The sequence below is a fragment of the Alligator mississippiensis genome, chromosome 4 (genome assembly GCF_030867095.1).
Source record: "Alligator mississippiensis isolate rAllMis1 chromosome 4, rAllMis1, whole genome shotgun sequence".
Lineage (NCBI taxonomy): Eukaryota > Metazoa > Chordata > Crocodylia > Alligatoridae > Alligator > Alligator mississippiensis.
The window spans coordinates 23,204,560-23,231,475 of NC_081827.1; the positions used below are offsets into that span (position 1 = coordinate 23,204,560).

At 40.9% G+C, this 26,916-nt stretch overlaps 1 protein-coding gene and 1 long non-coding RNA gene across 2 annotated transcripts in view; one reads left to right on the plus strand and one right to left on the minus strand.

The window, feature by feature from the left end:
* MAGI2 (membrane associated guanylate kinase, WW and PDZ domain containing 2) overlaps positions 1-26,916 on the plus strand; it is a 1,249,850-nt gene that overhangs the window by 1,130,447 nt on the left and 92,487 nt on the right. The window contains exons 13-16 of the mRNA XM_019487511.2: positions 3,001-3,042; positions 10,267-10,358; positions 19,397-19,589; positions 25,283-25,531. Of these exons, the coding sequence (XP_019343056.1) occupies positions 3,001-3,042; positions 10,267-10,358; positions 19,397-19,589; positions 25,283-25,531 (576 nt within the window). The remainder of the gene's footprint in view (positions 1-3,000; positions 3,043-10,266; positions 10,359-19,396; positions 19,590-25,282; positions 25,532-26,916) is intronic.
* The window catches only part of LOC132249961 (uncharacterized), an 88,968-nt gene continuing 83,737 nt past the window's right edge, over positions 21,686-26,916 (minus strand). The window contains exons 3-4 of the long non-coding RNA XR_009461509.1: positions 22,122-22,205; positions 21,686-21,880 (exon numbers count right to left, since the gene is read on the minus strand). This is a non-coding gene — a long non-coding RNA (uncharacterized LOC132249961). The remainder of the gene's footprint in view (positions 21,881-22,121; positions 22,206-26,916) is intronic.

Genomic DNA, 26,916 nt, shown 5'->3' on the forward strand with positions numbered 1-26,916 from the left:
GATCTCCAGGTTATATTTCCTCCTTCACTTAGAATCTGTTTTTCTCGAAATCTTCGTCGACTGCCTGAGCATATGTTTGTGTGAGTGTCGAACAGCAATTCACATCTCTGCACCTGATAACGGGTGCTTACTGGTTACTCTTGAGGGATCATTCTCAGAGACCTTCCCTTATTATATGTCTCCTGCTAGTTGTTGGTATGATACATAATATGCAAGCCAAGCTCCGAGTCCCCACCATCCTAAAGGTGGTATTTTAATTTAAATAAAAAGTTGCACTATTACTATCGCATATCCTGTGCGATATGTAGGGATGAGACTGTTTCTAAAGAAACATTACTCCAGCATGGCCAGAGAAAGCAATTCTCTTTTCAGTGAGCATATGCTAAAGCAGTTTCCCTTTAGTACTGCAACAGTACTCAAGAAATAATAATAAAAAACCTGTTTTTCAGATCTGTGAGGTTATAAAATAGATTAAATAAAAAATTGTTGTTGAACTGTTGATTTAAAACAAAAAGTTATTAAGGACAAAATGGAAAAACATGTAGTGTTTTGTAGGAAAACAAAAAAATGAAATTACTCAGGAACAAATGCCATATCAGACTGAATGAGATTGTCTGTGAACAATTCATGGAAAAAGGAAAAATTCATGAAAGAAGGAAATCCAAAGAAACTGTTCAGAGCTTAGTGTCCTCTCTTAAACGTAGGCACCAGCAGGCACACTTTGAAAGGAGAAGCCAATATTATAAAAAAGAATTTATATATAGAATAACTTATTGGTAAGAGCACTCACCTATGAAATGGAAAACCTGGGTTTTAGGCTGTCCTCAGGTGGGCCTCCATGGAAATCCATGATTGCACCAAAGGACAATTAACAAAATGGAAGAACCTCAAACTTTTATATAATTATAGTGGCATTAATATAATTCAGTAATTCCATCTTTTTTCCAGAATGCTGCACAAGGCCAATACAGAATAGTACTAGAAAGATTGACAAGTACTAACAAGAAACACAAAATGACCCAAATTAAGAATCCCTTGAGAGAGTAAATCTAGGCAGATGACCATTTAAAAAAGCTCAGATACCTCCAAGCATAAAATCTTATAGGGACTATCAAGTGAAATTGGTTTTTGTGCATTAAAATCATACTCTCTTTTTTAAATTCCATTAAAATCCAGAAAAAGCTTTAAGTAGAGGAGAACATTTCTCTCAGTGTGCAGTGGAGCAGCATCTTTTTCAAAGGTTCCTACTTCCAGTATTTCTTCCAATAGTATAATTTACATTTAGATAGCACTTTTCATCTTGAAAAATCCCAGATCACTTTACAAACTACAGAGTATATTAAGGAATTGCTTCATTTGCCACTGAAGTACATTTGGATTGCAGCCCCCCTCTAATGTGTACTTTACACAACTCTTCAGACAGCAGAAGAATAAGGATATCTTCTCTAACTTACACCAGAGTCCAGTCCAGCCCTTTCCAAACACCAAAAGGCATTTTAGGACAGCAGAATATAAATTACCCTAATTTGGCTGAGACAATGGGGTTATTTTTCCTACTTCTATAAAAATATATCATACATTCTCAAATGACTTCAGTTCTCCCTCCACTGGAAAAGATTTTGATCCTGGAATATTTATTCAATATTGACTAAAGGGGGAAGTTTTCAGCTGTTGATGGGTAATTTCAGGATGAGAGTGGCAGAAAAGTATGCCTGCTTTCTCTTAGTCACCTCTTCCCAAAATCTCCAGTCTGCTTAGGTAAAACAGTGGTAGTTAAAACCTTTCATAGTTCATGCTGGAGGAGGCCCAAACACCCCTTGAAGATAGATTATGTAGCACTCCTAGGAAAACAAACAACACTGAAACCAGGGTAAGAGATTATGCTTTTTTAGGCATTACTCCAAAGTGTTCAAAAGTGTGTTGAGTATATATTTTTGAAAAGACTTGTAGCTAAGAAACCAGGTTGTTTGCTCCAGTGGTTTCTGTCCCACTGTATTTAAAAAATATTACTTTTTTAGCCTCAATTTTTATTCTGTATTTTTAAAATACACACTATAGACCATATCTGCATCAAGGAGACCAGTTCATCTGGTGGTGTGAACTCTCAGATACTTCTGTGCTGAGATCCTTCAGACTCAGGAATGTAACAGTCCTATAGTCCTACTACAGATACTGATATGATACATGCCAGACTGCAGTGGCAAACATGTCTAATCAGCGCTTTCTCAATCGTACCACACTTTTCATTTAAATTAAAAGTGTGTTGATAAGGATCTGTGATCATCTGCAAGCAATTTGGAAAGTTAACAATGGCCAATTGCTCCAAAAGTTTGGGAACCACTCTGAGATATCAAGTTTCACTTATAGCATCAAAAGCAAGCCATTTATGGAATGAATAGCTTGACCATGATTTACGGTATGTGATTTACCCAGCCATTCTTTGCCAGTCACTAGGATCCTGGTCTGTTGCATAATCATTAAGTACACATCGTAAGGTGCAAGTTCACAGTTAAAGCAGTTTGTAATGCACAAAAGAGCCGTAAAAGAGGATTCAGCTCCAGGTTCACCTGTTAGTATTTGCAATATACATTTCTTTCTCATGTTTCTGCTCCTATTGGTGATGTTAGGAGAATCAACTTCAGTGAGTCCTTTAGTTTCAGCTGTTGAAGTTTCTATTAATGTTTAATGTTGTATATGAAAAATATAGCCATTTCTACTAACTTGTACAATTTTCATTAACATTTACAATTTCAGTTACATTGAAGTAATTCTACCAGTTTACTATCCGTTGCACTTTACAAAGGAAATTGAGAGGTCTGTGAATATGTATGGCTAGCTAAAATATGTATGTTGATGAGCTAGAAATTGAGGGAAAACATAGCTAATAACAATTATCAATTGCACTTTGGTAATTCAGACCACCATAAAGAAGATGGTGCTGCATCTTTAAAATACCTTGAGAAATGTATTTCATCTTTAATTCCCCATTTTCCTATTCAGAGCAAGTGCCGCCCAGGACCGGTTTTCGAATGGATTCCTCTGGCAAGTATTCTTCAGCCTTCATTGTTCTGTAAAATAATTGTCCTCCATTTCATGTTTAAGTAACTCTTCCTCCTTTAATCATTGCTCCAGGTTATGGCCAATCACAAATGTCCAGTCGCCATTCTGTATAGTACAGCTTTCCAGTTTGCTACTTAGTTATAGGCTAGACACTGTTACACACTAAATCTCTTGCTCCTGTAGATTTTCATAGCTTTTGATTAACAGAGTTTGATATTATTTGTGCTGGTCACCTAGTGTAGTAACATAAATAATATTCCTTTATCTAATGCCAAAAGTTTAAACAGATCCTGTTCTGCCCAGAAGACATTTAAATGGCACTCTTTGTGTCTTTTAAGCATCAGAGTCACTAACTGCAGTTCTAATCCACTTCATTCAGCAGCTACAAAACCACTAAGCTGACTAAATATGCACTTCTTGACCTGAAACAATTGCTAGGCTACTGGACTTGGCCCACTGCACATTCCCAGAAGTGTACCTAACTGTCTACTTCCATCTAAGTCCTGTTGCATCCCATACTAATTACATTTCTGATCATGGGACAAAGGAATATCACAAAGAACAGCTGGCTTATGATAAGGTTATGCATGCATCACCTCAGTGAGGATGATGAGGGCTGCATCCACTTCATGCCAATTTTAAAGGCTAGAGCTAAAGGGATTTACCAAGATATTTGGAGTTCTGGGTTCTATGTCCAATTCAGCCTGACAGCATTTGAATTTACCTCTCCCACTTACCAAAATATGCCCTTCTCCCAAAAGGAGGGCAAAGAGGAGCCTGGGGTGGGCAGTCTCCTGGAAGGGAAGGACTGAACTTGAATTCTGCTCCCAATGCTGTTCATACATTTTGGATTAAATAATAATGAAATAAAATACATAAACAGCATTAGGAGCTTGGAGCAGAATGCAGGGCTGCCTTCTTGTCAGAGAAATGTCTAGCTCACAAGGTTCATAGATTCATAGATTCATAGATGTTAGGGTCGGAAGGGACCTCAATAGATCATCAAGTCCGACCCCCTGCATAAGCAGGAAAGAGTGCTGGGTCTAGATGACCCCAGCTAGATACTCGTCTAACCTCCTCTTGAAGACCCCCAGGGTAGGGGAGAGCACCACCTCCCTTGGGAGCCCGTTCCAGACCTTGGCCACTCGAACTGTGAAGAAGTTCTTCCTAATGTCCAGTCTAAATCTGCTCTCTGCTAGCTTGTGGCCATTGTTTCTTGTAACCCCCGCGGGCACCTTGGTGAATAAATCCTCACCAATTCCGTTCTGTGCCCCCGTGATGAACTTATAGGCAGCCACAAGGTCGCCTCTCAACCTTCTCTTGCAGAGGCTGAAAAGGTCCAGTTTCTCTAGTCTCTCCTCGTAGGGCTTGGTCTGCAGGCCCTTGACCATACGAGTTGCCCTTCTCTGGACCCTCTCCAGGTTATCCGCATCCTTCTTGAAGTGTGGTGCCCAGAATTGCACGCAGTACTCCAACTGCGGTCTGACCAACGCCCTATAGAGGGGAAGTATCACCTCCCTGGACCTATTCGTCATGCATCTGCTGATGCACGATAAAGTGCCATTGGCTTTTCTGATGGCTTCGTCACACTGCCGGCTCATGTTCGTCTTGGAGTCCACTAGGACTCCAAGATCCCTTTCCACCTCTGTGCCACCCAGCAGGTCATTCCCTAGGCTGTAGGTGTGCTGGACATTTTTCCTCCCTAGGTGCAGCACTTTGCATTTCTCCTTGTTGAACTGCATCCTGTTGTTTTCTGCCCACTTGTCCAACCTGTCCAGGTCTGCCTGCAGCTGTTCCCTGCCCTCCGGCGTGTCCACTTCTCCCCATAGCTTTGTGTCATCTGCAAACTTGGACAGAGTACATTTGACTCCCTCGTCCAAGTCGCTGATGAAGACATTAAAGAGTATCGGTCCAAGGACCCCACTGCCCACACCCTTCCAGGTCGAGACCGACCCATCTACCACGACTCTTTGGGTGCGACCCTCTAGCCAATTCGCCACCCACCGGACTGTGCAGTCATTCACATCACAGCCTCTTAACTTGTTCACCAGTATGGGGTGGGATACCGTATCGAAGGCCTTCCTGAAGTCTAAGTATACGACATCCACCCCTCCTCCTGTGTCCAGGCGTTTCGTAACCTGGTCATAGAAAGAGACTAGGTTGGTCAGGCACGATCTGCCCGCCACAAACCCGTACTGGTTTCCCCTCAGCATAATTTGCCCTGCCGGGCTCTCACAAATGTGAGGTTGTAGTGTCGGGTTCACTCTTACTTGCTTCCCGGCTTTTCATGACTTTCACAGCTTTTATATTCCTTCAACAGAAGAAGTGCCCTGCATAGCCTATAGTCTAGGGCAGGAGTAGGCAACGCATGCTAGAGCATTTTACTTGGCACACATGCTTCAGGGCAGACAGCAGGGAAGGGACTGCAGCTACACTGCCACAACAAGGATCAGGCCCCTCCCGGCTCCCCCACCATCCACCCCATCACACCAACATCTTACAGGTCAAGGTTGTGGGTGTTTTTTTGCACTCTGCCCAAAAACATTGCTGACCCCTACCTAGTGGTTCAGGCACTTTCTGAAAAGTGGGAGATGCGAGTTCAAAACTGCTCTGGCTGAGGAGGGGCTAAAACCCAAGTCTCCTACTTCCTGGATGCATGCCCTAACCACTAGGCAAATAGAGAAAAGTGGGATGTCTCTTCTCCCTTTTAATTTACATTGAAGTCTATGCTGCTATTTGTCAGTGAAACTTAATGGTTCAGGTAAACACCGGTTCTCAGACTGGACTGGAGCTCAAAAAGGCAGTACCCTCTTAACAAGTTAAATCCCCACCTGACAGAAGCAGTGTCCCACTGAAAGAAAGGGAGAGCCACGTGCCCTTCTGGGCAGAACAGGATCATCTCTACAGTCATACGAAGCTTCCCATCCCCTGAATGAACTATGCATTTCCATAGGAAGGAATAGCCAGTATGGACACACAAGACTTCACTCTTCCTTGGCAGAATAGGATTATACTCCTGAGTTCAGACTTGTACTTTCTGGGCTAGCAACACTAAAGAGATGGAATAGGATCTGGTCCTAACTGAATATATTTGCAGGTAATGCAAAGTCAACTTTGCCGTGACAGAAAGAAAGGGTTACACAGATGCAAAGGTTTCTTTCATCCCTAAACATTTCTCTTTCTCCAAAATAAATAAATAAATATCAGAACTTTCTCAGCATTTTAACCAGCACCCATTTTTTTAAATGTCAAGATTTTAGAAAGAATTGGTTCAATTTCCTGAAGTCTCATGTTGTTAAAGTAAATGTTGCTTACACATGTAAGTTACTTAACTTGTGTGCTTAAATAATTGCAGAAATAGGGATTTAGGTTGTTTTCCCACACCTTTTGGGGCTTAGAGATTGATTACACATTTCCCTTTATATAGACATTTGAACTAACTCCAGAGGATACAGATTTCCTTTTTAGCTCTGCTATTTTCTGTACTGCAGCCCCTATTTACTAGGTTCTTCCTTTGCATATGTAGAAAAAAACAAAATTGATTGCATTTTAGAAAAAAATCCACTAATGTCAGATGACTTGGTTCATAACTCGTTTTCAATCTTTTTTGTATTTTTCAAGAACACCTGAAACTCTACAATAAAAGTGTTGCGTATTTACATTAACCATGATTCATAAGAATAATTTGTAAGTTCCTGACTTGTCCTCTAACTGTCATGTAGACCTTTTTTCTATCATCTTCAGATCGATCATGTTTACTCATACCAGGAGAACTTAATAAACACTGTAAAACTACAGACTTCTTAATGATAACACTACGTGTTCCTGTTTTAACTAAGAGGTAGAAGAGATTTAAGAAAAAACCTGAAGGCAGTTTTTACAGCATCATCCCATGTAGAAAGTTAACCCAGTTACATGGTTAATTTAAAATTCTTTCTTTGCATTTGTAGGAATTGAATCATCCATAAAAGAACCAATCATTTTCTGTAACACAGCGTCTCTTCTAGTTTCATGCCTTAAAAAAAATGTGTACGCATTTATCAATCTGAAATGCACCTCGGGATTTGAATGAATACAATACCAAAAAATAAACTGAAAGATCATAATCACCTTTGCATGTATGAGATCTCTCTGATCACTAACAATACACCGAAGTGCAATATTTGTATTATAAAACACACTTCCATTTCATAAGGAACCACCAGTCAGAATGTCCCATTTTTCTGTAGCACCTTTACTGTGTTGTGATGAGATTGCTGTTTGTCTCATTTAATTCTCATAATCACAGGGACAGTTTAAGATTTTGGCAACTGGTTAATTTTGTTTTTTTCTGGCTAAATATTCTATTAAAAGTTTACTCCCACTGAACCTTTATAACATACTACCAACAGTTAGTTGCAGTAAAGTAAGGGTGTATAAGACACATTCTCATTCCCCTGTTCAGGCTACCCGTATCAATTCATTCACAGAGAAATAATTGCAATGAAGCAGCTACTTAGAGTTCCACATAAAGGGAGAGAAAGGAATGCATCACCTAACTAAGACAAGTTGGCTTTGAGCAAAATGTTGCTTCAGGAAGCAAGCTGTCATATTTCAGTCTCTGCCTTGCTCCTGTAGCAAAGAACTACCCATTTTTACTTATTTGTGGTAGATTGCAAGGTGTTAACCTAGTTTACTAAATTGCATTTTCTATAATGAATATATACTTATATTCAGGGTTTAGTAGACCTTAGGGCATAATAGTATTACTTTATTCTAAGTAAATACATTTTGTCTTTGACTATGAAAAGAAATTACTATTTGCATCAGGGAAAATGCCAAAATTTGGCATAAGTAACAATCCCTCACAGAAAAACCCATGCTCAAAGCGTGAATCTTAAGAGCAGGCACTAAAATTATACCAAAGAAGGAAGATGGGCAGAAAATCAACACAGCAAAATATTGAAAGGACTGGGATATCAAAATACAAGTTTGATAAGAAGAATTTCTCAAATCTACCAAATCAGGATTGCTACAGTAATCTGATATTTCTTTTTGGTTAAAAAAAAACCCTGATATTTCTAAACAAGGGAAATGTGGTAGATCTATTATGCCTAGACTTCAGTTAAGCATTTGATGAATGTCACATGGGAAATTATTAGTTAATTAGGAGACAGTGGGGATCAGTAGACAGTTAAGCCCTGCTCTTTCCATAAGTATGAACTCATGCAAATACAGGGATCCTTATGTGTCCTTCAGTCAAAAGACTGACTCCTTAGGGATCTGATACTAAGACTGTTAACATCTCTCATTGACTTCAAGGGTTAGGATCAGACCCACAATGGACCATGATGCCAACTGTTTTCATACATTGTTGAAGCTCTTTCTTCTCATTTGCAACAAGTGTCCCTCTTAATATTTCTTGGAACAGTCTCTGTCTCCCAAAAATATCCCAATGAACTATTCCAACAGTGTAGAGGGCCCTTTAATATGCCCTAATGGTCTGGTGAGAATTTATCCAGCACAGTTGTACTATAGCACCAACATGTGTAACCTCATATGCCCCTTGAGAGCTCTGGTTTGGGGGAAGATGAGTGCATTGGGGCAAGGCTAAGGCCTGCTCCATGTGATGCTATGAAGATTTGGAGTGGTGCCATAGTCCAAAGAGAGCCCATTATGGGATCCTGTAACTATTAGTACCCAGGAATCTTCAGATCAACTATCTTTAACCTACTTCACCTAAAGCTCCACTTCCTGAAGGCACAATATAGAATTTGACAAGTTACAATTTGTGGGGGGAAATAAAGTTAGAGTGCAAAACCACTTTTGACCAATAAAGAACTCAAACAGTATGAATCTGGAAGTCCATGATGTAACAGGCTTGAAAATGCTGAAAAGCATTATCCCAACTTATGGACTATAATTAAATGTGTTCAGGAGACCCCTGTTTTTGGTAAGCGTCACACTTTATTTCCAATATATTGACTAGATGACCATCTTTGTTAAAGCAGCCGATCTTAGTCAGTCCCTTGAGTGCTCACTATTTTACTGTATTTTCTTTAAAATGATGAGTGCATGAAAGCCTGAAACTCTAAATTAGTATTTTTTTTTTTACCCAGTACATCACTAACTTTAAAATAAGCTATTTCTCTAAGAGTTTCATTTAAAAAATGCAAAGTGTTCTTCAGCTAGAAGCTTGTATGACAAGTTCTAGCACAGAACATATTTTTATAGCCAAGTTATAGTCATCTGAAAGCAGAATTTTAATGATTTATAAAGCCATTGAGGCTTTAATTGAAACAGCATAGAAGTGTTTAAGTTAACGTTTTTCTTAGCATTCCATTTAAACCCCAAAATTTTAGGGTTTTGACAGCTTTCCTTGAAATTCTTTATTCAATGTATTATTGAATAAAGAATGAAATTCTTTATTAAATGTATCAAACACTGTACTATTTTATATCCATGCATAGGACAAAATATTATTTTTCTGTAAGGGTTATTTAACTATTGGTTTGTAGTTGGATCTGATAATTTTTCATGTGTGTCTAGCTCCCACTGAAGATTATTGTTCTAATGAATTATAATGAAGTTACAAAGTAAAGGGCTTCACTGGGCACATCTACACGAGATGCCATGGTGCCACAGCAATGAGCTACAGCGCCATAGCTTGTTGCTACCACACAGTAGTGTTGCCGGGCACTAACCGTGTGGTAGCAATACTGCATAATAGTAACAAGTTACTGCATAGTAGCATCAGGCAAAAACCATGTGGCAATGGTACTGTGCAGTAACGCCGGTTACTGCACAGTTTTTCCTTTCAGTACTTGCTCATGCAAGTACTAAATGACTGTGCAGTAACAACTGCACAATCTGCTACATTCGTAGACACGGCCAGTGTGCCCACCAACAAAACACAATGCAAAGGCAGTTATAGGAAGAAGGCAGCATACCAGGCCTTGTAGCTTGAACAGATTTTTTCTCATACTAGTCACGTGTGACAGCTTTCTAGTTTGGGGTCAGTGTACTTTACTACATGTCATCATCTTCTGATATAGCCTCATATTCAAGTGCCTGTGTCTTCTCTTTGTCTGGGTGCAATGTACTATGTTTCATTACAGTTTTCACCAGCTATAACAGGACTCATTAATCATTTTCAATACACAAATCACAGGGTTATTCAAGGGAAAATACAAACATATTATTCACTGGTATTCCCTTTTAAACCAGGTCCAGATTACAAAGAGCTGGATGTTCACCTTCGGAGGATGGAGTCTGGGTTTGGCTTCAGAATCCTGGGAGGAGATGAACCTGGACAGCCTGTGAGTTATTTTTTCATGACTTTCCATTTTATAACTTAAATATTTTTGTAAATGTCGGAAAACTATCACTTTATATGATAATCATAAAGGGATGGGTCCCTAGGACTCTTAGCAGAAATAACATTTTCTTGTTCATCCATTGAAAAAGACAGGTTTCTCAACTTGTCAGCATCTCCATCTAAACCGTGTCTCTGCAAATCAGTACATATGAATTTAAGAAGAGCGCACTCCTCACCTTGTTGGGGAGTGAATATTAGCTGGCGTCTTTTAATTATTGACATGCAGAGATCAAGTACTAAGTTTAACCAAGAGATTCAGATTCTAATTTTGAAAGTGCATGCATGAGTGAATACCATTGTTAACAACATCATTCATTTTGGGAAATACTTACTTGAGATGTACTGAAATGTTATGCAGCACAGTGAAATCCTTTCCTCACTAGAACCAGTGAAAATTTTCTTTAAAGCTAAGTACAGATACTCAAAAAGCTCAAGTCTGAATTGATTCAATCTTTGTAGGTTTCTGTAAACTGCCTAGATTGAACCAAGAAGAAAGTGAACTGATGTTCACTTTTCAAACCTGAAATGCAGCCAGATCCCTGCAGTGGTCCATGCTGGGGTGTGCACTAGAGCACGCCTGCCAGCCTGCTAGCCACTGTAGAGAGCCAGGAGACAAGTGATTTCCCCAGCCATGCTCCCTCTTCAGCCTCCAGCCAGCTGAGGAGGGGCCATGGGAGGAAACCCCCCACCCCCGACTGGACCCCTAGCCAGGGTCTCCCTGGTACCGGGGAAGAGGGAGGGGTGAAGCCCCCAGTGAAGCATTTCTCTCTTTCTCCTCCATGCTCTGAGCTGGTTCCCTTAGCAGTGCCCCCTCTTCAGTCTGAACCAACTGAGGAGGGGGTGTAGAGGGAACCCCTCCACCCTGCACCAGACCCTCAGCTGGGGTCTCCCCAGTGTGAGGGTAAAGGGGGAAGAGGGAAGCCCCAAGCAGGATGTTTCTCCCTCTCTTCCCCCACCGCCCCTCACCCAGAGCTGAAGCTGAGCCAATCACCTGGCTATACCCTCTCCTTGGCCAGCTGGCCAGCTGGGGAGGGAGTGGGTGGGGGGTGGGAAACACCCCTATCACCAGCTCTGGGCCCCAAGGTGGGCTGTGCTGGGTGCTGGACACAGGGGAAGCCTGCAGTTGAGGCCATTTTTACCCCTTCCATTCCTTCCTCAGCCCACCTGTTGGCCACGGAGGGGGAGTGGCTGGGCGATGACCCCAGCTTCCGGCTTGGGCAAGGGGAGTAAAGCCCCCACTGTGGGGGGTGGAAGGTAAAATGGCTTCCACAGCAGGCTTCTCCCTCATGTGGACCACAGCCTGGCTGGGGGTCCAGAGCCAAGTGGGAGGGCCCTCCTACCCCACACTTCCTCCTCAGCTGGCCTACCAGCCAAGTGGGAGGGGGCATGGCCGGGTGATCGCCACAGCTCCCGGCTGTGAGGAATCCTGCAGTGGGGGCTTTACTCCCCCCTAGTCTTGGAGCCAAGGCAATCATGGAGGTGATAACCCAGCTATACCCCCTCCCAGGCTGATGGGCCCATCTTAGGAGGGAGTTGGCAGAGGGAAACTTCCCCACTCTACCTGGCTCTGGACCCCCAGCTGGGCTGTGCCTGGTGCAGAGTGGAGGGGAGCCTGAAGTGGGAGCTTTACTCCCCCCGCCTGAGCCAGGAACTGGGAGCTTGCACAATGACCCAGCCATGTCCTCTCCCTGGCCAGCAGGCAGGCTGAGGAGGGGATTTAGGGTGGGGGGAATGGCTGCCTTCCCTCCCACTATTCCAGACCCCCAGCTAGGCTGTGCCAGGCAATGGTGGGGGAGCCCACAATGGGGTTTTTTTTTACTACCCCCACCAAAGCTGGGAGCCAGGGCAATCACCCAGCCACACCACTTCCTCAGCTGGTGGGCCCCCCTTGCTCCAGACCCCCAGCCAAACTGTGCCCAGCATACAGGGAAGCCTGCAGTTGGGGGTTTACTCCCCCTACCCCAGCTGGAAGCCAGGCCAATTCCCCTGGTGGAGGAGATGGCAGGGCCAGGGGAATCTGTCAGGCTCCAGGCTGCCAGGGATCTTAAAGCTGGGGGTAGGGCCACCCTGCTCTGCTGGAGCAGAGAACACGGCCCAGGGCTGGACAGCATCCTGGGATGCTGGAGGACTGTGAGTTAAGTTGAGGTGATCTGGGACAGAAGTTCCATAAACCAGCTTGACCTAAATCATTTAACTACTACATCCATCTAGGTTTATTTTAAACCAGTTCTAGCCATTTTGAAAGCAGTTTAAGTGCACTGAACTTCTGTTCTGTTAGGCTAAGTACAGACAGTCAAAAAGCCCGAGGCTGAATTGATTCAGTCTTTGCAGTTTAGTCTAAGATGCAAAGATTGAACTAAAAAGCAAATGAACAGACATTCACTTTTGATTTAGGAAGTGCAGTCACATATCTACAGTAGCTCAAGTCAGAAGCCAGGCAGTGCTAAAGCATGGCTCTCTGGCACATAGCTAGCATGGGCTGTGTGTTTGCTTCCTCTTCCTGCTGCCCCCGAGGTCTCTGGGATTTGCAGTCAAGACTTACAGTAGCAGGACTCTGCAGGGTTATTCATCACTTCCTCTTCCTACTTCCAGGTGCCTCTGGGATTTGTAATCCACAGTTGCAGCCAGCACTAAGTAAGCAGGGCAGGGCAACTCCGTACTTGAGGGAAGGGAAGTTTATCTCCCCTCCTTGGCTCCAGACCCCAGCAGAGATTTGTCTGGGATGGCCATTGAGTCAACCCTCACTGCTCCAGCTAGGGAACAGAGGGGCGGGGCCAGCCCTTTTCTCTGGAGCAGACAGCAAAGCCAAGCCCAGGGCTGCAAAATGCTGGGGGACTCTGATTTAACTTGAACCAGGAAAGGGTCTGGGACAGAAGTTTCTTAAACCGGTTTAACCTAAATCAGTTAAATCTGATACTATATTCAACCAGGTTTACTTAAAACCAGTTTCAGCCATTCTGAAACTGGTTTATGTGCACTGAACTTCTATTCTGTTACAGGTTTAAACTGGTTCCTGATCATTTAAACCACTTTATGTGTAACATCTGTCCCTAGCCTAAAGGCACAGTATAATAACGCATGTATTATCTATTAGAAAACATCATATCATATGTCATATACTGAGAAAATTCCAACATGCATATTAAAATATGTACCATGCTCAAAGAGGAGATAACAACATGATGGATTGCCTTGGTCATGTACCTTTGATCACTTCATCTGCTCTGAGTGCTGTAATCTACTTTAACCTGGATTTATTCTACATTGCAAATCTCTGAACAGCTTCAAAAGGATCTTTTCTAAATTAAAAAATAGAATATAATAAACCTGCCAGGAAGGATGGTTTCCTTTTTTTTCTACCCAATTACAGAAATTCCCCTAAAATGCAAACTGACCAAAGCCACAGGACATTTAGTCATGTACCAGGAATGGGTTTAAGGACCAATAACCTGTGATCCATCAGACACAGAAATAGGAGTTTTATATTATTGAAGGGGAGATGTACATCCTTGCAAGCTCCTGAGATACGTAATGATAGAATAACTGGAATAATTGTCTTACAGGCAGAGGGATACATGAAAAAGGGGACTCATACAATTCTAAAACATATTGCTGTGGTTTTTTGTAAAATAAAAAAGCCTGCTCTTAGAAAACATTTACATCTCATCAAGTCAAAACAATACAAACAAAATGTATTTCAGACAGTTGTATTTTAATTCATATGGTTGTGTTTAAGAAACTAGTATATTTCCCCATATTTATATATAGATATGTGTTGATAAATAAGGACATTATAATGGTGACTCCTCTATTCTGAAACATATACATCATCATCCACAAAAGGCGTGTCTACACCGTGACGGTGTCATCCCCCAGCTCCGACGTTCCTGAACATGGCAGACCTACCTGCTACACACATGCCAAACCCAGAGATCTGCGGGTCAGGCCACTCCAGAGTCACCCCAGCTGCTGCTCTCAAGCACATCTAAGCCAAAAAGTCTCAAAACCAGCCACAGTGATACCCTGGCATAGCCTCTTCAGTATATTTCTAGTTTTGGAGTATGTTGGGTGGGAAGATGAGAGACATGGTAACAGCAGCACCCAGCCACCACAGTGTAGACATGAACAAAGGGAGCTAGGCACCAAAATGCCATTTTGCCACCATTTAATCCTGTAGGTGACTGACTTTCTCCAGGTGGCCGTGCACAAAACTCAGGCCACTGAGGTGCTCAAAACCCAAATTCTGCTGATACTCTCAAACTTCAAAGTGCAAGAGTCCCAGAAACAAGGAAAAGGAATTTTGCATCTGTAGTCTATTAGCTACAGCACTCCAGTGGGAGGGGGTAGTCCTGGGTTGTGGCCCCTGCTCTGAGACATATCTATACATTTGACATTGGACAGTCATTGGTTACAAACAGAAATAACCCTGGCAGTAGATACCAGACCCCAAGGATTCCTTGCTCCTTAAAGAGGGCCATAACCGCTGGGCTAAGAGGGAACCATAGAGCCAGGTTCCCCCTCTCCTGTTCTCTTTCTGTCCCCAAGCCTTTCGCACTGTTGGCTATCCAGTGGCCCAGTTTCAAAAGGAGGGATGGATGAGCCTCAGTCTAGCCTGGCTCAGAGCCTGGTGGTTGGGGCACTCTCTTGGTAGTAGGAGCTGTAAATTCAAATCTTGTCAGAGTAAAGAGGATCTAAAACTTGTGCCCTTCTAGTTCTTGAGCAAATACTCTAGCTACAGGATTATTGGATAAAAGGTTGGCATCGCCACCACTCATTTCAAGCTAAAGTCAATGCTGTTGGTGTGGATTAGGCTAAATTATTATTCTTCCTGATGGTGGAAGTCTCTCCAGGTACTTAGGTGGAGCTTAGATGCTTCCTAGCAGTATTTTAATTGCAGCAGAACTTAGGCTGGAACATAATGCTGAGGCCTGCCTAAGCACTTCCCCTGCTCACTGCTGCACATGCTCAGAGATTGTACTATAGGTAACTAGAGAAGTCTGAAGTCCAGCATGGGGATTTCTCATGAATTTTGTGGCTGCTGGCATAATGCCATTTTGAATTGTTATTTGAAATTTAGTTCCCCAAACTTTGTCTAAGTCCCATTTAGGTGCCTAAAGAAGCACTCTGAATCTTGCCTAGGGATTTTAGAATCTAAATCCCATTTTCAAAAAAAACCTTGAAAACTAAACCTCATTGAAATTCATTAGGACTTAACCTCCTAAATACAAAGTCACTCTAACAATGAATATAAGAGGCCTTTACAATTTTAACCTGTAATCTATAGGAAAGTGTCATCATTCCAACAGTATGAAAATCTCTCTGTTGACTGTCTTCTGTTTGCATCATCAAACTTATCATCTGCAAAGAAGACAAACCTAATATTTCCATAATGTCTGTGCAACTTGGATTTTAAGTGAAACATTTCAACCTTACATTTCCAATCCTTCACTGACTCCCTGCTCCCCCATGCACAGCCCATCTGCAGTTACCCATGCTTTTCACATTCAGACAAGGAAAGGCACCTGCAAATCACTTCATTCCCACTGAAATGTGCAGCAAGGCATTTTGAAATATTGTTTTTCAGCTTCCCTGCTGTGTGCTCTGGTAACACAAAACAAAAGGAAATTTTCATCGGCTTTTGTCTTGGTGGTTTCAGTTTCTTAAAGAAAGCATTGGATTTCTTAACATGAGGCAATATCTTTTTATGACAAGCAATTTACACAAAGTTTTTTAAAAAATGATGGTGCCAACACACTAGTAGGACCCTAGTAGAGTTTGCTTCAGGTTATATTGTCCATCTGATACCAGAATTTAGAAAGAAATTGTTCAACAGGAGTGCTCCGCTTGCTTTGTATGCACAAAGACATTTATAAAATAGAGATGAGTTGTGCAGTGTCATTAAGCTACTGCAAGGTTAGGCCTAAATTTATTAATGATCCAAAAGGATATGAACAGTGGGTGGCAATGTTTTCAGATAAAAAATAATTATTTAGTCAACACTAAAAAAAAGCCTGTTAGAAACTTCAGAGAGATCCTAGAAGGCTAGGAAAATGGGTTCTGTAGGGACAGATGAAATACCATATTGGCAAAAAAGAAGGAATGGGCACTGAAAGAAATTATTGAAAGAAACTATTTAAAGTATACCCGATGCTAAATTAACTGGAAATACTCAAGAAAAAGGCCTGAATGGATAGGTCAGTAAATATAACCACTCAAAGCACAACTTCAGACAAAAAACAGAAACAAAATGCTGGTTCATGTATTGAACATGATAGAAAACTCTTTTTTTCAAAGTAAGGAATACAAATTTTCATGCATCAGGGTTTAAAACACTCCTAACTGGACAGGGGTCTGAAAAAAAACTTTTTCTATGGAAAAATTATTCTATTATTGTCTACAATGTCTTTTCTTTTTACATTGCTGGAGGATCTGGTAATGCTGGTCAGAGACAGGATAAGAGACAAGTCAAGCCACTGGTCAGTTCCTAACTTTATCAGTCACTGCTTATTTTAGTGCTTTTGAAAATCATTATGCATGTATGATGATTATTTAGCGGGTGAGTCTACACGTGCGCTTTAATACACAGTAGCCTATACTACTGCGCATTAAAGCATTACATAAAAAAAACATGCAGTGATGCTAATGTGCAATAAAATAGCCTACTTGAAAATGGTGTGCTTTCATTACTCAGCATTAAGGCAGCCTAATGCACATTTCTTTAGTACCTCACATTGGAGGTACTAAAATTAATGCTCATTAGAAAAAACGCCTTAATGCATATGTAGACGCACCCAGTAAATCATAACTTGTTGAAAAATTATTTTTAATCAAAAGGCAAGAAGATCTATTATGTAACAAAATTTTCATTTGTAGGTACTCAGCCACCACCACTATGATGCCTAACTGTAATTCAGATATGAAACTCAAATATTTTCAGGGAGCAAGTATGCGACTATCACTTAGAGCTGGCTACATCTCCACGAGACGCTGACTGCTCAGTCATTACTGCACAGTCATTTAGTAATTACACAAGTACTGAATGACTGCATAGTAATCACAGTTACTACACAGCAGCAGCATCACCAAATGTCTTTTAGGTGACACTGACTGTGCAGTAGCTCGTTACTAGTGCACAGTAGTAGCATCACGTCGCACTTTGTGCCACACGACACTTCTGTGTAGTAGTAACTAGTTACTGTGGAGTCACTGTCTTGTGTAGATGAAGCCAATGAATACTAATAGCACTTCTAGTTCTACTTCCTACTGGCAGACTAAAGGTTCAAGAGAGCAGACTATTTGATATTTTATCAGCATGGATTCTGATATAAAGTAAGTGAAAAGTACTCTGATTATAAATTAAGGAACAGGTTTTTCCCATGCTAATCTTTCAAGCTATAGTGAGTTAACAAACATTTTCTTCCTGGATAATTAGCTGCAAATCCTTACTCGCTGGAGACACAAAATCAAAACCTTTTGAAATGCTTTGGAGAGGAGATCTATCTAAACATAGCTTTGGGTTGCTTTTTATTGTCCAGTAAAGGAGCATAAATTTATATTTTATGGTTGGGTTTTGCACAAAGTACTTTCCAAACCTTTGAGATATTTCATTCTATTCTTCAAAATGCTGAAAAACATCTAAAAGGAAAATCTCTGGGAACTCAGCTTGGCACAACTTAAAGGGAACTTGAAAACAGTAGGAAAAAGGAAAATGCTGTGACTTTTTTTCTTTTTGCGACATTTTGGAAACAAAAGAGGACTGTTGGGAGACCTGAGAGAAGGAAAACTTTACAAGGTTCTTGATAGGAAGCTTGCTTCGAATACTTTTTTTTTTCTTGTGGGAGGTTTGCCTTCTCAGACCCTGCAGAACTTTGAATGGTTGTCAGAGTTCAAGGTCACTGCTGTGGAAATACTTACTGTATGAATCTGACCCACAACCTAGCCCTTGAAAGTCTCCTATGGGTGCCTGTCTGCATAGTATCTCCAGAGGAGCCACAATTATAGGTCCCCCAATGGGTGCTATTAAATTTGAGTGCAGGAGAAGCATTGCTCAGACATTAATACAGCTTTGGGCTATGCTAATTCCTGAGCAGCTCTACTCCCCTCCCCTGGCTACTTTTCCTTTTTTTTTGGTCATCATGCAGTGCTTACCCCAAATTGAAACAAGAAAGAAAGTCTGGAAGATTTTTTTCCCCCTGAAATAAATGCATCATGGAAAGATGCATCTGGAAAAAATATATCTGCAAAAAAAGTCATTAGAGTCTTTTAAACATTCCTTTTTCATTGGGTTTACAGGGTTACATTTAAATACATATTTAATCATGTCCATGATCTAAATATACCATCCACACAGAAGTATCTAACATTTCTCCTCTTTTTCTTGTCAGTCAGCTCATTCTTTAACAAAGTTTATTATCAGCAATAGCAGTTGCTCAGGATCTTTTTTCTTAAAGAACCCTAAAGCAGGTGCAAAGTGTTTCCAGGGACTATTTGACACATCACTAATCACCTTTCAGGTAAAACATAACAGCTGTTTTATACTGCAGAGCAGTCAGGAAACTTGGGTGGGCAGTACTCAAGTTTTCGTATTTTAAGGCCCAAAGGCTCATTGTGTTCATCTAGTCAGATCTCCTACAGACCACAGGTTTTAGTACTTTATGCTATAACCACTACTAACCCAATCACTTGTGACTGAAGTAATATATTACTTTTTGAGATACAGTTTTGATGTAAATGTTACAAGACTAGAACTCTCAGGTTTCTTGTAGTTCTCATTTTTTAGACAAATAGAATGACATTTTTAATGGATCATGATGAGTGACCATGGCCTTTGTTTTCACACTGTTTCCCTATACCACATGAAAGCATGAATTTAAACAGAAAAGTAAAAGTAAGATGAACTGCCAGCAAAATCTCAGCCAGAATACGTATTTAACCTTCCTGTGTTGTTTTTTTTTCTTTTTTTTTCTTTTTACTGTATAGATTCTGATTGGAGCTGTAATTTCAATGGGCTCTGCAGACAGAGATGGTCGTCTACATCCTGGTGATGAGTTAGTGTATGTAGATGGGATTCCAGTAGCTGGCAAAACCCACCGATATGTGATTGATCTCATGCATAATGCAGCCCGAAATGGGCAAGTGAATCTTACTGTGAGAAGAAAGGTGCTATCAACAGGTATGTTAAAAGGAGATTGGGGAAAAAACAACCAGTCTTATCCTGCATTAGTAAGATGCATAGTAATTTAGATACTGCTTAAAATTAAATAAATAAATAACTTCAATATAAATATTTCTATTTTAAAGGAAAAAAAAAATTGAAAAGTTATGTGTGCCATCCGCTGGCAGCATTTCTCACGCAAACAGTGCAGCACAGTGTTCCTTCCTAGAGAATCAAGAAGTAACACTGCTTTTCCTGGTGTAATGTCATGAGCCTTTCCGGTTTTTAACATGCTGTGTTGTCCCATGTCTTCCCCATTTGTGCCATTTTAGGGCCAAACAGTGCTTTGCTTGTGTCACTGGTCTTGTTGAAGTCATCCATGTCAGTAAGGCAAGCAGGAACAGGCTCAAAGACTAAGCTATTTAAGGAAAAGGTGCCTTTTATTAGTTTGATATTAGTTTGTGCCCCCTCTGAAGTTAATTAGCATTCTGCCATGGACTTCAAGGGAGCTGGCTCAATCCTTTTAATGTTATTTAAATAAATTCTAGGAACAGGGTAGTTTGGTTCCTCTTTCCAACCATTTAAAGTGACAAATTTAAAACAACATTTAGAATGGAAGACAAATTAGTTACAATTTTTTCAGCCAGAAACAAATGAGGTGCTACTAGTAACACAGACAGAATGGGATTTTTTTTAAATGTATATCCTAGCAGCATCTATTAGTACAAGTTCTGTTTTCATTCAGTTAAGATCTCTGCTTATGTGGAGAGAAAATGGTGTTTAATAATCTAATATAACCCTGAGAACACACTTGTCATTAGTGCACCTTACTGAGGGATCAAAAGTGAGCAAAATCCTGCTAACAACCCCTTCTGTTTCCTCCCTCTCCATCCACTAAAGAGTCTTTCTTCTTTCCCTGCTTCATCTCCCTTGCCGTTACCTCCTTGCTCACCCCCTTGAGCCAAAGAGTTTATGTTCCCAACCCAATTCTTGTTCTTCACAGTCCCTATCTCCCACCTCTGGCATGCTGTCAGTTCTGTGCCAGTCTTCCCCCATCTTGGGACTGACTTTCTTCTGTTACTGACTCTAGAGTCCTGCAGCCAGAAACCCTCCCTCCAACCTGGCACAACACCGCCAAGCAGCTCCCCAAACTCTAGGAAAATGGCCAGTAACCAAGGTAATACACTAAACATATGTGAAGTATTTAGTTTCCTAGAGGTTGGCAGATCTTATCAGCCTATGTAGAGGTAGGGTGCAGGCAAGAAAATGATAAGCAATAATACATAGTTGTAATTTGGTGTGTGATTGCCTTATATTATGCACAGAACTTTGGAAGAGGTTCTACTAGCCACCCCAGCACTCCTGGCACAAAAACTGAATTAACCAGGTAAAACACCCTGAATTATTCTTTAGCCTGGTTAGCGACACGGTGAGAAAGATAGTGTCTGACTCATTACTGTTTACCTGCTTATGAACCTATAGGATGTTAAATTAATTATAATATATGTTCTCTAAATAACAATGAGGCATAATTTACATGGAGATAAGCTGAACAATACAAAACCAATGAAAATATATTCACCCACATCACACCTAAGACTGATTGGGTTGACATGAATTTATCATTCAACTGGCATGTGCAATATAAAGAATCTGGGTTTTCCTTATGATGTTGTAAAATATTTGTACATCAAAAAGTAGGTTGCAGAAGTACTTTCCCAGTGCTTTCAATTAGTCTTATAGTTTTGTAATGCTTTCAGTTCATATTGATGTACAACATTAAGGCCCTGATTCTGCAAGAAACAGGGTTTATGCAGAGATGTCTACCTGCACACTGTAACTGTAAGGATAAAGGCTTTGTTATCTATGCATTCAGTTTCAAACAAATAAGACTTTTGTATTTGCTGGGTATGTCTGATGCTCATCTAAGTTCAACTTACGCAATTTCAGTGCGATCAATAGGCTTCCACAGATTTAACTGAGAGGAGAATATGATCAATTTTCTCTGCATGGCAAACATGTTTGCTTTATGGAAAAATCAGAAATACCTGGGGGAAATGTAAGGAAAACTGGAATTTGAAAAAAACAAAAGAAAAAAAAAGAATTGCTTCTTTTTTTAAAAATGGCTTCCTTTTTATTTCCCCTGACATAACAATTGAAAAGATTCATGCTGAATGTTGTGAATATTTAATACACTGACATTCACAAATATGTTTGTCCTCTGTCTGGTTAATAGCTTCATGTCCTGTGAATGATATCTGGAAGTTGTGGAAGTCAAGCATAAAAGTACTTAGACAGCTTGAGGTTATCTAGAAAGAAAATAAAAGGAACAAATAAGCGTGAGACAAAGAACAAGCTGCAGGCAGTACTGGTTGAATAAACAGAATAGGTGTAGAGGAAGGGCCCTAGAAAGAAAGATCTCCTTAGGTGGTCCCATTATACACACTCCCAAACCACAGACTCAAGACAGGGGCTGTGCAGATATTGTTGGCTTCAGTTTCAAACACAGCCCAGCAATTTTATTCATAAATTAAAAAAAAAAACTCCAACCTGTAAAGAGAATCCCTCCTCTCCTCCATGTCTTCAAGGGCTTTCTCTAGGAGATGGGGTAGAAAGATGTTCACCAGTTTTGAGCTGTCAGAAAATTAGCAAAATCTGAGGTTAGAAGACATCACCCAAAAGGAGTTTAAGATTTGACGTGAATGTTATGTACAGCTTGGCAGCAGAATCATAGACTGCCTCTTTCCCCAGAACTGACATAGCAACATTACCAACCCTGAAACCTATTTTGTTAGGAAGGGGTGTCAGTTGAAAGCATTTAGAAATTAGAAGCTATTTTTTTGCAAGAAGAGTAAGTAAAGTTAAATATTTCTGATAAAAATCTAACAGCCATCTAAACTTCTCTTTCCCTCCTTTATTATTCTTTTCCTGTACTTCATAGCAATCTGTTGCATTCATTTCTAGCTAAGCTAGCTCCTGATCATTTAGAAGGGAAAGATAATTTTCTTTTTGTTACAGCCCTACCAACATAAACAGTATTCAACCTTCTAAAACATGACAGCCAGAAAATGAGATCTCTCTTGTCACTGACTATGGCATTTAGTTGCAGATTTGGTTCAATAACTCTTGAAGATTTTCGATTCTAATGTCTCAGTATAATAATTGTTTGTTTTCCATTCTCTCTAATCACTTAATTTCAAAGTCACACAAGGTCTGCTAAAGGACACACATTCCTGAAAATTCAACAGCTTATCCTTGGATCATGTTTCTTTACTAAGACAAAAATATTTTATGCTGAGACATTCCATTTCTAATCTGTACATTTTCTTCCTGGGGTATGTGAATCTCTTCAGGAAGTTTGTACCATAACTAGTCTGTTGCTACTGCTGTGAACAAAATACATGCTATTTTATATCCAGTAGGCCTGTGCAAGTCAACAGCAATCCAATCCAGCTTTGGATCCGGCCACTTTGGATGGCCACGATCCGATCCAGGGCTCCGGACCGGGTTTCTGCATCGATCCAGTCAAAGCAGCTCTGAAGTTTCGGAGCCACCTTGGAGATCTGGCCATAGGGTATAATGGGGGAATCAATGAAATATCTATAACTTTGTTGTTTTTTGTCCAATTTGGATGAAACTTGCAGAGATGGTAGCTTCTGCTGAGAGCATGAAACCTGCCAAGTTTCAAGATGATTGGTGCAGGGGTTTGTGGGGAACTGTACCCCAAATTCTTGAAACCCAAACTCATGTCACAGCTGTGTGTGACATCACAGGGGGGTCAAAACTGCAGGGGTGGTAGCTCTTACTGAAGCCACAAAGCCTGCCACGTTTCAAGAAGATCAGTGCAGGGGTTTGGGGGGAACTGCCCCTCAAGCTGGGGACAAGCAAAACCCTGTGTGTGTTAAGGCGCAGCGGGGTGACAGCTGCAAGGACAGTGGCCCCTGCTGCGGCCGTGACATCTGCCAGCAGTCGAGGAGATCGGTGCAGGGGGGTTCTGGGGCCCTGCACCGCTAGCTGCTGACAGACAAAACTCATGCCATGGGTGCTAGTGGGGCTGATTCTGTCTGTCTTGGGGCAGTCGATTGTCTGTATTGATTCTTTCTGCTCCTTAGCCTGGTTTGTAGGTGCTAATTGATGGCGATTAACTGGCTACATTAGCTATGTCCTGTGTATTGAGCTGGTCCCTGAGTGAATCATGATTGATGCATAACTGGTAACACAGTAGCTTAGCAGCCAAGCCTGCAGTAGTGTCTCCCACGCCCCAAGACAGACACAGTCAGTCCCACAAGCACCCATGGCACTAGTTTTGCCTGTCGGCAGCTAGGGGTTCAGGGCCCCAGAACCCCCCTGCACCGATCTCCTCGACAGCTGGCAGGCATCGTGGCCGCAGCAGGGGCCACCATCCCTGCAGCTGTCACCCCACTGCGCCTTAACACACAGTGTCACCCATGGCACGAGTTTTGCTTATCCGCAGCTTGAGGTGAAGTTCCCCTCAAACCCCTGCACCAATCTTCTTGAAACATGCCATGCTTTGTGGCCTTAGCATAGGCTACCACCCCTGCAGCTTTCATCCCCGTGTTATAACACCTAGTTTTGCTTTCAAGAATTTGGGGTGCAGTTTCCCCCAAACCCCTACACCAATCTACTTGAAACTTTGCATGCTGCATGCTCTCAGCAGAAGCTACTGTTCCTGCAAGTTTCATCCAAATTGGACAACAAACAACAAAGTTATAAATATTTTATTGTTTCCCATTATATCCTATGGCCAGATATCCAAGGCGGCTCTGAAGCGCTTCAGAAGCTCCAAACCACTTCGGGAAGCCGAACGAGGCCAGCGCTTCGACCCAGACATGTTGCTTCAGACCTCAAAACGTGTGAAGCTTCTCCGGATCTGACATTCTGTCCAAAGCCTTGCACAGCCCTAATATCCAGATGTATTAAAACAGTGATAAAATATGATTAATCTGAATAAAGCTACGCTCTTCTGTGCGCAAACTTCAGGTTACTGTTAACAGTTTCTGTCTGCCAGCAATGCTTGTATAAAGATATACTTAATATCACTACATTTTTCTTCCTCTCTGTTTTTACTTATGCTAAAGTCATAGCTGAAAAGTTAATGGACTAAATTTGCATTTTTTATCATTTAAACTCTGTATTCAACAACATCTTTAAAACTTATAAATGAGCACTGTTGCTGTGGATGCATCAACAGAACAATTGCTTGTGATTATTTTTCATTGTATTGCTCTCCTATTCCATAAACATTGTTTAAGTATGCTAATCAATTTGTAAGAGATAAATTATGCAGCTAATCCTTTATTATCTGCCTGCTTAAATTCTTTGAATCTAGAAACAAATACTTTTATATTGGATTAGTTAGTCAAATTTTCCACTAGATGACAGATCAGCTAATAGGCCAGAAAATGGCTCTCAACTTTCTGCTACCAAGGTTTCAGCTGCTTTTTGCAATGGAATTTCTCCCCTCATATTTGGGCAGTATAGCAGTTTGTATTATCTGATTGCCCTTGAATGCTTTGCATAATCAGGTAGATTCCTGTCTTTCCACATCTGTTACAGTTCCCCTACTTAATATTCACAGTACTCTGTGCAATAGATAGTCAGTTGTATTCATGTTGCATTAGCAAATGTACTGTAACTCAGAATGCCACTGAACAAGTCAGAGTGTAACAATGATATGATTTATATTTCAGGAGAACCGTGCCCAGAGAATGGCAGAAGCCCAGGCTCAGTGTCTACTCACCACAGTTCTCCAAGAAGTGACTATGCTGCTTACACTAACAGTAATCATGCTGTATCTAGTAGTAATGCTACACCCCCAGAGGGCTTTAGTTCACACAGCTTACAAACCAGTGATGTTGTCATCCACCGCAAAGAGAATGAAGGGTTTGGCTTTGTTATCATCAGCTCTTTGAACAGGCCTGAATCTGGATCTACGATAAGTAAGTAAAATCCTACTTTTCAGCCGTTACTTCTCCAGGTTTGCCTGGAGTAAAAATAAGATGACACCTCAACTCTCTATGTTCCTTGCTTAATCTGCTTCCACTTCAGAAAAGAAAAACAAAATTAAATATTACAGGAGAAATTCCTGTCATCCCACTATTTAAAGTGATCCCAGAAAGTGTGTTCACTCTGTTTTTCAGTCACGCATTAATTAAAAACGCCACTCTTCGTATTATCCCAAATTAACAGTTTTGTTAAATTCAATATGATCATCAAAAATAAACCAAACCCATAGCCAATTAGGCACCTAGGACTCTATAGTTATTACACAGTTGCACTTCATGGCCAACTGGAACTATGTGGTGGCAGATGAGATAAAATAAATCGACCTATTCCCAAAGTCATGTTCATAATAACTGGGAGTTAATTCATGAAGAATCTCCTACAAGCAATAGCTGTATGACATGAGTCTGAGATGTCCTATAGAAAGAGCTGATACAGAGATGTACTAATGAAAAGAAGTGGTCGAAATTTGTTTGCCCAGATTTTTCTCCAGTCTAGGATGGATTTTTCTTACCAGAGAAAGAGAGACACCACCCAAAAGAACCAAGTGGTTAGGGCATTGAGGCCCTTTATAAAGGCTGTGTTTTTATAAGTTTAATCTGCAGTACAGCTGTAAGTATATATATGTGGATGTCTGTAATCCAAATTAAAATTGGCTCCAGTCTGAATTAAGTAATCCTCACTGAATGTGAGTTAAAATGAATGCAGACTAGGGCAGTCCAAATCAGGCAATTTAAACTTTATTAATTAACATGTATATATAGTGTTGCTTTTAGGAAAAACAGTCCTTAGGATCTCAGATAAGAATTGCAAATATCAATCCCAGCAAGGAAATTCAGTTGGGTTTTTGCAAAACAATAGAGGCTATCAGGCATAAAGTAACACCTATAAAAAGTCAAAGGTGCCAACAACACCTCACCCTGCTAAGTATCAGGTCAGTGACAACACTTTAGATAACCGCAACCACAACAATGTAGATTGCTCAGATAACTTCTGGAACAGAGCTTTAGATAGCCACAACAGTGTAGCAGTGCTTTTACAGGTTTATTAGTATATTTTGTACTAATTATTATTAATTAGTACAAAATAGTCACATCAAATCTGACTTCCAACCTCTGTTAATGGGCTGTCAAGTGTATAGACTGTGTATAGTCAGTGCCCCCCTACCATGATAGTCAGCAATCATCTATTAGCCATTAATTCAAATTGAAATTTGATTCAAACTGTGTGATGCAAATCAGTTAACAAGGTTTAGAAAATGCTGAACACTGTCTACAAACGGCCTGAGTTGCGAGGTGGGAGGCTCAGGTTTATGCCCCTG